This window comes from Scophthalmus maximus, chromosome 1 (assembly GCF_022379125.1).
Source record: "Scophthalmus maximus strain ysfricsl-2021 chromosome 1, ASM2237912v1, whole genome shotgun sequence".
Lineage (NCBI taxonomy): Eukaryota > Metazoa > Chordata > Actinopteri > Pleuronectiformes > Scophthalmidae > Scophthalmus > Scophthalmus maximus.
The window spans coordinates 17,562,617-17,575,551 of NC_061515.1; the positions used below are offsets into that span (position 1 = coordinate 17,562,617).

At 44.4% G+C, this 12,935-nt stretch overlaps 1 protein-coding gene and 1 long non-coding RNA gene across 5 annotated transcripts; one reads left to right on the plus strand and one right to left on the minus strand.

Moving 5' to 3' along the window:
- The first annotated feature begins 201 nt into the window (after positions 1-201).
- Positions 202-6,526, plus strand: LOC118311400 (free fatty acid receptor 2). Of its 4 annotated transcripts, none has more exons than XM_035635263.2 (2): positions 202-358; positions 4,503-6,526. In XM_035635263.2, the coding sequence occupies exon 2, from the start codon at positions 4,760-4,762 to the stop codon at positions 5,780-5,782; it is 1,023 nt and encodes a 340-aa protein (XP_035491156.2). In that variant the 5' UTR covers positions 202-358; positions 4,503-4,759; the 3' UTR covers positions 5,783-6,526. The 4 variants fall into 4 exon arrangements, with proteins under 4 accessions (XP_035491156.2, XP_035491161.2, XP_035491139.2 ...); XM_035635268.2 differs by having other exon boundaries at positions 4,506-6,526; XM_035635246.2 differs by lacking the exon at positions 202-358 and adding an exon at positions 2,396-3,856.
- A 636-nt stretch (positions 6,527-7,162) lies between these two features.
- On the minus strand, positions 7,163-12,335 carry LOC118311424. Its single transcript, XR_004793983.2, has 4 exons — positions 12,085-12,335; positions 9,516-9,950; positions 7,991-8,187; positions 7,163-7,806 (listed from the first exon to the last, which is right to left on the minus strand). It is a non-coding gene; the product is annotated as an uncharacterized LOC118311424 (long non-coding RNA).
- Positions 12,336-12,935: the final 600 nt, after the last annotated feature.

A 12,935-nucleotide genomic window follows, 5' to 3' on the forward strand; every position in this document is an offset into this window, starting at 1 on the left:
AAAGAAGCTGAGGACGTCTTTTACTACGTACAGCTCATAATGTTCCTTTGGCGCAAAAATGCATTCTCCGGGGAAAAGACGCAAATGGCTGTTGCATGTTGCAGGTATTCGTCAACAGGAACTTTTTTTTTTTCAAGTGACTTCCTCTTTCTCATTAGAGCCCGGCCCAGAGCATTTACTGTAAACCGTGGAGCTGATACACACACACACACACACACAGTCACGTCCACTTTGTTCCACCACTCGTTCTTCTGCAGCCTCGTCTCCCACCTCCGCTGCTCTTCGAGCGGCTGTCAGTGACGTGCACGAGCACTACAACACTGTTCACGAAAGCCACGTCACTTGAACTTCAAAGCAGGTCTGTTTGCTTCCCGGACAATCTCATTAGTCAGGCTAGCATGAGTTCTTACATCGAATTTTTTCAAATTAATGATTACTATCGGTTTGTTGTTAATTAACCAAAAGATGATCTGTAGTTTCCCCCCCATATTTTAATTCTTGGTGGAATATTCAGAGACTCCAAGGGGCAATTACAAAAACTCCTTTAAAAAATCTTCACTATAATTCAATAATGTTTTGCTGCTCCATTAAAACGTTGTTGCTCACACACTCTACTTAACCTGTGTGATACTTAAGTGGGGGACGAAACATGAACTATATCTGTTTTGGTCAAATAAAATCATAATTTCCACATATTAGTTTAACAGAAAACGGTAAAAGCAACAAAAAACTTCATCGCTGATGAAGACACCCCCTCTTCACTTATATAATGTATGGTTCCATTCCAGCTGCATCAGTAACCACACACACTGCACCTCGGAGCTTTTGTCCATGTTCCGTTTTCATATCATCGCTTTGCAACAGCTTTTGTCTGATTACGGTGCGTTCGACACCTCGGGCCCGTGGGTCTGCTGCTGCAATCCTGTTTTCTCATGGCTCAATCTGTCTGACGCTGTTGGGAAACCCCCCGCCCGTTTCCCCTTTTGCCAAGAGCAACAACAGCAGCTTTGTTTATTTTGTGCACTTATGGAAACGCACACCAACACACCTGAAAGGATGTATCAGCTACGGTATGTCTATAACCACGAGCTGCAGCACACCTTCTACGACAACTGCTATGCATCATTTTTACAATATCTCTGCTAAATAAACCGTACATGCATCACTTTTACTCAACGAGTCCTTCAAATTCAACAAGGAAATATGTTGCTGGTTCACATCCCGTCGAATCTTGACCGTGCATCATGTGCCTGCGCTTTTCAAAACCGCCACAAACTAGAAAGGGCCCTCAGCAAGCGCATGCCTCTGCCAAGGCGAAGGCCTCACCTCGCTGTGTTAACGACAGCAAAAACAAGAAAGAATCCAGGATCCTCCCGTTTATCGGAATCTGCTCCAAAATCGAACGGCTTCTTCCTTTTGGTCAAGCCCCACCTCTTCAGTTGGTTGTTTTTTCTTATGGTGATCCTGCTGACGAACATACATTATCGTCCTTGGTGGAGGAAATTACTGTTGAGACATGAATAGTTTCATGACATGAGGATGTGATGATTATGGTTTGGTTACGTTTAGGCATGGTTAGATATAAGGATTTAGGGAAAGATCATAATTTTGTTCCAAATTAGCACTTAATCATCATATATTTTTTATTTTTTAGAAAGCTTGTTTCCCTCTTGTTAACCCGCAGCCCCGAATTTGGGAGACGGACGCATTTTCTACTAGTCCATAACCCCTTGAGTCGCAACGTCATTCGTTGGCACGACTACCCTCAAGGTGTTGGAGATTGACGTTTACAAACTGCAGCATTTTTTCATTTTTGATTCGCAGAGCCAGGGCTGACCCAAAAACCCAGATTATTTTTGTCAGCTCACAAACAGAACCAACAGCTAGCGGACCGTGAGGAAATATTAACTGTTCCTTTAATACATTGTGGTTTTGATTAAAATCACCAAGTTTTGTTTATGGTAAAGGCAGCTTTCTTTTTATGATTATGATAATAAACACATGGATAAGGTTGAGGGGGAAAAAACAACCCAACATTGGATGTATTATAAGAACTGTGACTGCATGCATGCATACCTCCCTTAAAAATGGCAACTCCCTCTCTTGAATGATGCCTGCTCCCCTGGTGCATGAGTCAAAACCTTTTTATAGCTTCCGGTTATAGTTTTGCTGACGAGTAACTTGACATGAAAATGAAAGATCTCAAATTTTCCTCTGAATTTTCATCTTGAGTCAGTATTTTACGATGAGGCAATGTACAAAGATAGGACTTTTTATTATATATCCAGTGCTATGACGGTGGAGACAACTGTAATAGACTGATGGGAACAACGATATTCCGCCTCTGATATACTATGCAAGACGTGCAAAATGGGAATGTTTACATTTCTTGCCAAGAGCTGTCAATTGTCTCGCACTAATTACAAAAGCGGGCCATCCTGCGATGATGAAATAGAACTGAGCGTTACGTTAAAGTTTGTGTTAAAACTGCATCTCAGAATTTCACTGATGTTGTTCTGTGAAAAAAACCCTCTCGCAGTGGAGTACTCCAGCTTTGCACAATACAATGTGATGTGTGAAATTTATGTGCGGCATACTAATGTTATGATTTCAGACAGGAGCACGGCGCCTGAAAACCAAATGTATTATTTTTTTCCCCTTTTGGCACCTTGTTTTTTTTTTTTGTTCTTTTTTAAATAAGATCAATAGCCCGGGGGCAAGAAGTGACAATTAAAGTAAAGCAGGACAAATATGTTAGGAAGCGTTAGGTTGCGCAGTGGCAAAGTACCCCAAAACTCACACACGGGAATCAAGTGTTTAAGGACTGAGCTCAAGCGAAAGTGCCTCCGAGTGATTTACATACATTAAGCCACATCAAAAGGACTCTTTGTACACCTCGGAGTCATTATTACCTCAAACGCTTGTGTCCCCTGCCTGACAAATGGAAGCGTGGCTACCTGGGCTTCTGTATGTGTGAGACAATCTTGACCCGGCTGTTGTGATATTAGCTGGTAAATATTCAAAAAGGGGGCCCTGACCTCTTACATCCCTGGGGTTTTTTTCTCTGCTGCAGGGTACAGAATCGTCTCAGGATCGGAAGCCTCTGAATAAATCAAATTATTGTGTGTGTTGCATGGCTATCCAAACAACAAGCCTCTGTTTGGCCAATATAGCTGGCCCCGCTGTCCTCACCGCACGTTGTGAAGGGAGGGACCACTCTGACAGCGGGTCACCTCTTTTGTCCCGTGTCTTCTCCCCTCCCTCACATAATAAGGAGGGTCCTTGGCGGAGCAGGGAGCACGGTTAACTCGATGCGATTTAATCACCCTGCGCGCACGCAGGCTCGCAGAGAGCCTGGGATGTACAAAGTAACAAAATAAAGGGGCTAGTTGTCACCACGGAAACCATGTTTGGCCAGCATTGGGCGATGAATTGCGGCGGTATCTACCTAATAATTCCTATTATCTGCACTGGATGTTTAGATTATCATGTTAATAGGGGGGTTGTGGCAGCAGGTAGGACAGAGAGACAGGGAGGGAGGCCGGTTGATAGCATAGATCAAATACAGCAGATGAGCAATCACCACTTGTGGGTGTGCCAAGAAAACACACAGCAGACGACCGAGGTAGGGCACGTCCACTCGATTTTTCAAAGTAGCAAGAGAGGAATTTCGCAGCCTCACAAACCACAACCACGGACAAGGAGGAAGTGGCGTTGCTTAAATTGGCACTTCTTTGGTGTCGTTACACCGTCGTGTAGTGAAATAAACTCCCCCCTGCTGTGTAGCCGGACTATAAGAGTTGACCTTTGGTCGCACATGTTCACTTTTTATGTGATGCCCGTCGACACACAGAAGGTAAGAAACTAGCTTTTTTTTCAGAAGATCATTCCTTGAAATGCTTTAAAAAAAAAAAAGATTCTACCGGTTCTCTTAGGTCTACATTTTGTGTTTCCTGTATAATTAGATGCAGAAAACAGGATGTAGACATGGTTTCGGTGACCAAAAAGTGTTGTAAAACGTTGCCAGCAAAACATTAGGAGACACTCATTTCCTTTTGTGTAGCTAAGTCATTATGTTTACGAGGGTCATCATTTTCACAACATGTCCAGTATGTGTGTATGTAGTGATGCAGCGAGAGCAGGGGCTGGGAGCTAGTGATAAAAGCATCGTTGTGCTGTATTTACAACACGGCGGCAGCAATAACACAAAATTACAGTTTATATATATACAAAAGCATGTGCCACACCAAAACACCGGCTCCTCATTAAGAGATAATTCAGCTGGACAATAAACTCTGAAGCAGGGATGGAAATAAGGGCAAGGAATATGTATATATTATTAGACTGTGACTGTCTCTGACTGTGGTCTTGCAGCTTGTTGGCTAAAATCTAATGTATAAAAAGTATAGAGGTGCAGTCTTAAGCCAAAAGTGTCAAATGGACGAGGGGTCGTAACACTGTGCCGCGCTGTGTGGTAATCTCCTTCCATTCTCTCTTATCAGCAGAGCTCGAAGCCCTTGAGGAAACGATGATCGTTGGTTTATCGGTGGCGACCACGCTGTCTCGCTGGGTTTGTTCCAGGCAGCCGACCCAACAAGACGCCTTTCGTCTCCTGCGGTTCTGAGCGTCTGACAGATCTGCACCCTCCCTGTGCCGCAGCGTATTCAGTCCCCCTCTCCCCCCTCAGAGTCAAGGGCATAATGTGACGCATCTTGATCCCTGACTGACTGCCTGACTGACTCACACTGCGGGGGCCACCATGCAGGAGTGCCACACTGGGCTGTGTCTGTCTGTCTACATCTTCACCTTCGTGCTGGGCTTCCCGGCCAACATCCTTGCCTTCTACACTTTCTGCAGGAAAGTGAGGCAGAAACCCACGCCCATTGACATCCTGCTCCTCAACCTGACCATCTCTGACCTTCTCTTCCTCCTCTTCCTGCCCTTTAAGATGCAGGAGGTGATGAACAACATGGTTTGGGACATGCCCTACCCCCTCTGCCCACTGTCTGGCTTTGTCTTCTATATGACCATCTACAACAGCACCTTCTTCCTCACCGCCGTCAGCGTAGAGCGCTACCTGGGCGTGGCTTTCCCCATCCAGCACTCCCTGAAGCGGCGACCTCTGTACGCTGTTTTCGCCAGCATCTTCTTCTGGATTTTCTCCTTCCTCAACCTGAGCATTGTGTTCATCGTGCCCTTCATCAGCCCCGAGAACCTTGTGAACAACACCGGAGGCCAAAACGCCTCGGGTTTCTCTACCATGGCCGCCAACACAGAGGAAGTGTGTTACGAGAACTTCACAGCGGCGCAGCTGAACGTCCTGCTGCCGGTACGTCTGGAGCTGTGCGTGGTACTCTTCTGCGTGCCTTTACTGATTTGCAGTTTCTGCTACATCAACTTTATCAGGATTCTGTCCAAGCTGCAGCACATCGACCGGCGCCGCCGCCTCCGGGCCATTGGCATGGCTTTGGGAACTTTGTTGGTGTTCGCTCTGTGTTTTGGCCCCTACAACGTCTCGCACATTGTGGGTTATATTACATGGAAAAGTCCCGACTGGAGGGACAAAGCCCTGCTCTGTAGCACCTTCAACGCGTGTCTCGACCCCCTCATTTTCTACTTCTCCTCCTCTGCGGTGAGGGGCAATGTGAGTAGCGTGATGGAAGGGGTGAGATGTCGCCTACACAGGTGCCTGTCCTGTCACGTACTCCGGGGCTTGTGGGGGCAAATGAACAAGACTGCAACTGATAAGGAACACAAACAAGAGGAGATCAATGCTATCTGACTGAAAGGGAGCTTTCAGCAGCTGCCTTCGCTAATTTGTTATTACATCCCAGGAAGCAGGAAATTAATGTCATGTTTATGTTTTTACATGTGAGAAAATTGCCTACCGGCCTGCAGCACACAACGCAGCGTGTCTCTGTTTGACTCTCTGATGTACATCCTATCCGGAAACAAGACGAGCAAGGAAAACTTCTGTCAGTCTGAGCAAGCCACGGCAGTTTCTTTTCTTTTTTTTAAATGCTGTGTAATGTGTAAAGCCACAGACACAGGCCACGGAACTGTCACATTCAAATGGAAAAAAAACATTTATTACACAACAGCAAGATTTCAGAAGATCTCCATTAGCACAGTCAGGCTCTGTGGTGCGGTGCTGCGGTGTAGAAGCCAACAAAAAAAGAATATATCCCGACAACAGCTTCGGACATCGTCTCTAGGCGATGCAAGATAAAGCATAAACCAACCTGCTTTAACCGTGAACAGGATATGCCGTCTGTTTGTAAAAAATAATAATATGGTCATTTTGCGTCAGGTGTTCCGGTAGAAAGTAGAGAACTGTAAAATACGACATCTGAAAGAAGATTTCAAGCATGGTGGCAGTTACAGGACAGGAAGCACCACTTGCAGGAAACGTCTATAGCATGCAGCTAATATTCAGTTTGCCTTTTGATAATGCATTTGTATATTTCGTATTTTGTCTCACACGATAATAAATATTCTAGCTTACAGGATATATATTACATTTTGACCAGAGCCCACTTGTTGTATTTTTTTAAAAGACGTGCATATTTAAATGTGGTTTAGAATATATGTACAAATGCATATAACTTGTTCTGAAAGCTGCATGACAAGGGTTGTAATGACATAAGACACAATATAGAAACATTATATTCATACACAAATCACATACACACATTTTAACATAATGTATGACATGGATTCTTTATGTAAAGCATCAGATAAGGGCATAGTTTGTGTGTCCGTGACTGTACATGCATGAGCCCACTCGAAAGGGACACAAGGGCAGACACAAACAAGTCGCGTCGTACTACATGTACGTCACTAATGGAGGGTTTTGTATGTGAAGTAGTCAGGTATGAGGTGATTTTGTACAGTATGTGTGTTTGCTTTAACGAGGGGGAGATAAGGACTCACTTGGTTCTGCAAGAGATGAATGTGAACGTCGCGTGTGACACACCGTTGCGGTATAATGGCATTTAATAAAAATGAAAAAGGATCAAGTCATGAGCAAAAAGCAAATTTATTGAGCACAGAACAAATGTTGTTCTTGACATGCACAATGTGGAATGCAATGGTCATCCCCAACGGCGGTGTTTGTTGCTCTTGGCAGTGTTGTTGTTTGTAGGCAGGGCTAAATTTAAGAGGAACTTCCTCCGACGCGTGAATCAAGATCGCGCACCACACACTGCAAACGTAAACAATGCTATCACGTAAAGCAAGGCGCTGGCATCCACCCTAATCCAGTTCCGTGAGGATTAGGGCCTTGCGAGGAGGTTGAGCTGATCACCGTATCCGTTTGACAGGTGGATCATGCATGAAGTGTTCATTTTTTACACAGCCCCCCCCCCCGAAAAATGAAAACGCGCGGGCCGCTGACACAATGGGCAAATCCCAAAACACGCTTGTCAGCACGTCACGGCGGTAAAGGGTACCGGAGATAAAGAGCTTCAATGGGAAGAAAGGAATCGGCGACGCATCAGTGTTTAGAGGATTCACGGTGTGTGAGAGCAGAGCAGGGTACACCGCATGTGGAATGAAACTTTCAAATGTCAAATGTGAGAGAGACACACAAACACATTGTACACAATACATACACAACACTCATTGTCATAGTGCAGAATCAACTGATAATTCCGAATTTATTCTTTCCCCCCCACCATGATGACTCTGGACTTTAATTTGTGTGATGCTGTTTGTTGAAGGTTGGTCTGCTGAGACGAGGGGACAGAACATCCGGCTTGCCTTTTTTTTTTTTTTTTGTCCTGTCCTATTTTCATTTTGTGGTTCCTGGAAGACAATAATTGGTTGTTGCGTCAGTGTTGACTTTTTCCGAACCAATGTGTGATAGGTTACATGGATAAGGTGAGACAAAACAGCCCGTGTGAACGTGTGTGTGTGTGTGTGTGTGTGTGTGTGTGTGTGTGTGTGTGTGTGTGTGTTTGCCAAGGGCAGAGGAGAATATTGTACTTACATTTCACACATCATTTTCCCTTCACACGAAAATGTTTGACTGTTGTGGAGAGAAAGATCACAGTTTTCATTGTGACTTTGTTATTCTTGCTGAGAGTATTAATCACTAACTTTCCAGTAAAAGCACCACAGCCATTGCAGAGAGGAGACACATCTTTAGAATATTCAACTTCGCCATCAGCTCATTCGGGGAGGCTTCTGGAAAATAGAGAGCGGGGAAAAAAAACTAAAACAACCACTGATTAGCACTGACTTATCATGTTATTGAGCGTGACAGATTTTAATCAGGAAAGGTTGAACTGGCTTTTGGTTGATGGACATTCCTCCTCCTCCCTGGGAGGAGAGGTGTTTAAACATTGATCGGGAAAATCATTAATTTGTTCAAGTATGCAGTATCGTGGGTGCTCCGTTGCCTTGGGATGATCAATGTCTGACCCACATTAACAGGCAAGTAGGGCGAACGCCGAGCGTGCAGTTCGTGGTGTGTGAGGGACCTGTCGTGTCTGAGTGTGTCAGTGCAGACAGAGTTGTTTATTTTACGTCCCACAGGGAGGAGAAGGTTGTGGTTGAGTTCCACGATTCCAGGAGTGAAAAAAAAATTACAGTTCAATTTCTGCAAATCCATAATAGTAGGCGATTGAGGATTCAAGCACTTCTGAGGTTTGTATGGACATGAAAATATCCTGGTTGAATTGTCAGAAGGTTGTTTTTTTTTTAAGTAGAATTTCCAAGATGCATGTCAGTAGATTAATGCATAAGTTAATCATCAATGTTTTTGTATTAAAATGGATCAAATGGCGAAGTGTGTTGTCAAAGTGAGTTGCCTGTAGCGATAAACCCACACAAAATGATCTGCAGAGCTTTTTAGCAAATTACCTGTTACGCCAACTTTATACGACCTGTCCAACACCGGCTGTAGAAAGTGAATATAGTTAGGCCTTTAGCCCCGAAACAGCCTGATGTTTAACTCCAACCCAGAGGAAAAAGTGCAAAAGGGCAAATGTTGGATAGATATTGCGGTGGCTGGAAACACAACTCCAGATGAATGATAATGATGCTGCACAACAGCTCTGCATGAATTGTCTTTTTGCAAAGTAACCTTTAAGGAAATATTTCATCACGCTGGAAACTACAGGGATATAGTAGGCTTTGTGGAAATCTAATAACGCATTCGGAAGTTCAATCAGGCTATTTTCAGATTCTGGGTCAATGTTAGACGAATACAGTATTTTTCGTATTGTTTTGTTGGTTTTTTTGTTCAGAATTGCAATGACGTGCTGTAGATTTGCTACAGCAGTGACTCACATCTCCGACAAGCTTCCTCTCCATAACAAACAGTGGCTATCGCAATATTTACAGCCATTGGTCACATACCAGAACGACGAGAAAAAACAGGAGGTTGAAATAATAGAGAGTGATGGGCATAACAGATTTTTTTTGTTAAGAATAGCACAAATAGAAAAATAAATAAATTCCAAATTGGATAATTAAAATAATTTTTAATTCATGATTCTGCTTTTATTTACCCCAAGTGAAGGAGGCAGTCAGATCAGTGGTCATGGCGGGGTGGTCCCGCACTGTGCAGGTGAAGGTGATCCCTTCGTCCAGAGACTGTTTCAGTGGGAGGAAAATCACACCGAGGAGGTAAACTCCTTGGCTGCGGTTGGCCATCAACTGGAAGCACTTGGGCTGGCGCAGCAGCGCGGGGCTCGCCAACCAATCCGAGGACAGCAGGGCTCCGTCTGCCACGCGGTCAGACAGGTTGCCGTGAGGGCCGACGGCAGGAAGGGTGCACTTGGTGACTGACGGATGACTGATGTCGGCTGCTGCTTTGCTCCGGTGGGTCCAGGCCAGGGTAAGCCCGCTGGGGTGGAATCCCCCGGTGAGACAGAGGAGTGCCCACTGCCCCGTCTGGGGCTCTCGGGGAATCTTGAGGTAAATTTTGGGAGCGAGAGGCAGCGCTAGTGGTGGAGGAAGGGTGATAGGGGAGAAAAATTTAAAAAAAGAGGAGTCAGATGAGATTTACATAGACAGTAAAATCAGGTCATCGCAGCAGCGAATCTTCAAATACAGCACGGGGAACTAGGGCAGAAATATGGAAATAGGAGAGTGATGTATGAGTCATAATGTAGCCATCAAAACAAAGAAAAATACAACGACAAAGGAGAGTCAAATTGTAAAAATGACTATAAATGCACAAATTGGTGTATGAAACATGCAGGAAAATATGACTGAATCGGTGGCACATTCTAAAACGTGAAGTGAAATTTTAAAATACGTGACAAACACAATAACCTGCACAATTTAATGATAACTCTGCTGAGAAAAGTGGAGTGCTGAATGAAAGGCTGCATACCCTTCCCCATATAAAAAAAACAACAACTTATGGATACGTCAATAAGACTAAACCCAGAAATCTCACTCATTAGACGGTCAGGAAAAACCCTTGTTGTTGGCATGTGCCCCCCCCCCCCCCCCCCCCCCCCCCGGGGGAAATAGCTATAAGTAAATACGTAAATCTCTACTCCACTAAATTGCTATAATCATCCTGCTTTTATTTCTACTGATTTGACTATAAGTATAAAAAAAAGTTAAGAAACATTAGTTGTTCTTTGGTGAAGACAACGTCGCAGCCAAAGAAAATCAAAAGGAAGCCTTTCTTCCGCATGGCGGATTCCTACACAATAATTTAGCATTCCCTCTCTGCCTTGTTTTCTGGCGAGTTTCAATTCCCCGGGCGAGATCGATACAAGGCACCGCGCACGGTGCCGGGGTGATTATTTCTAAATTTGTCATGAAACTGCTCAGGCAAAAAGATGAACTCCGAGGGCACTACACATGACTTGAATTTTTATAGATTGTGCCTGCGTGGCCGCTGCTTTTATGGCGGTGCATGGTCCACGACTCGTACAAGAAGCTGCCTCACACTGAGTACTCCACGCACAACTGAGACACAGTTACCAGCGTGGAAACGTCACCAAAGCGCACACTCCAATCCTCGGGCTGCCGCCTCGGTGATCACCAGGGAGCAGGTTTTAATTCGTCTTCGCCACGAGCGGCCTGGACGAGTTTTGGATGAGCTGCTCTCCTGGCTTCATTTTGTCACGTTTGAGTCAAGAGCAAGGGGGACAGAGGAACTACCAAGGGGCAGCCGGCCTGACACATTTGGATCCACTGAACCCCATACTGGAGGGGTGCCGCCTCACCCCGCATCACACTGAGAGTGGAAGGATACTGTCTAACCCCCCGTCCGTCTTGGGCCGCTGTCAGGGCTAAAGACAGAGCCATGAATCCAACATGTCATACAAGGAACTTTTTTTAAAAAGTGCAGAGCAGACCGAAGGGTCAACAACACACGAGTGTGTCTTTGGTCTGCCTGGGAGATGGATGGGAGTGTGTGAGTTTTTACGCGGACAAAGACGGTCAAACAGAAACATAACAACCGCATCGACACAATCGGGAGTCACAGTTCACCAAACACTTCATCAACAGATGAATACCAAATGCCATTTAAAAAAAAAAAAAATGTCTCAACCAGAGACCGTAATGCAGACACACTCGAGTGTATAAAAGACTTCAGCAGAAATGGATGTTTGATTGCGGCGACTTGTTGTTGTCTGGCTAAGTGTGATGAAGGGATTATCAAGTGCGATGGTGAAATGCTGCAGATAAGATGAGTACAACAGTCCGTGGTCGCTCACAGCTGGAGAGCAGAGAAATGATGGCTCAAAACAGGTTGCGTCGCTCTAGCTTTTAAAAAATGTTTTATCTATTAAAGCGAGAGCAGAGGCGAGACTAAATTCCGTCTTTCTGCTGATTTTTCATCTTTGGCAGTAATGGTAATCACTCGCTGTTGTGACTCATTGCAGAAACATTGATTATTGTCATAGGCAGTACATTCTGAGGAGTCCCAATGTGATTTCACGTATTTTTTTAAAAATAGATAGCATTTCAGTCCAAAATGTAATGGCAAACATTTTAATTGAATACCTGATTCTTGAAATGAAAGAATCGCTCATAAGAGATATCGTGGAGTGCTAACAATTGAACCGTGGCCGACAGTTTATACAAAGAACATTTTCAAACACAACTGACCTGATGCCAAAAAAAGAAGCGAACACAGGTGAGGCAGTTTTGCCACGCCGCCGCCATCGTTCCCCACTCCGGCACTCTTGCTTGTTTCAATTCTCGCTAAGCCTTAAAAATCTGATGGCGTCAGCTTTTTTTTTTTTTCAGCTTTGTGGTTAGAGGTTATGGTTCATTAATAGGTCATGCTACAACAGGAGCCTCAGTGTCTTGGCAAACACGACTGAAACCACAGCGCAAGAGGCAGCAACTGCTGCCATCGCGCCACAGGATCACTACCGGGTTTGTCTTTTCCCCTCCACAGCAGAATCGTGAAAAGAATCAGATTTCTGAGGTTCAATTTGAAGTAATTACGTGTTACCAAAGGAATGAATGTGATATCAATCTTTTTTTTTTTTGTTTATCGTAAAAAAAGCTTTCGGTCAGTGAGGGAAAGTTCTCTGAGGAAAAATAAACAGGAAGAAACCTTGATGCAAGTTAAATAAGCTTCTATGTAGTTTGTTTACAAAAAAATTAACACATGCTTTCTTCTCATTTAGAGGCTTTGCAGCACATGTGTTGATATATTCCAAAAACTCTTGTTTTGATTTTTTGGGCTTTTGCATTTTTCCTGGGCTGTAGCTATAAATATGATTTTCCTGAGTGACCCTAACGAGCTACAGTGTAATGAATTCAGATTTGATTCCTCTGGGGGGGGGGGGGGGGGGGGGGGGGGGGGCTTGTGATGCTAGGTGTAATCATCACCATCAAAGGAAGAAGCACAAGTTTAAGGATGCGAGTTCGGCTTGAGAAAAAAGAAAAAAAACAAGTCCGCCTGAATCTCGTCGCACCAAAGTGAAAAACTGCAGCGAACTCATTCT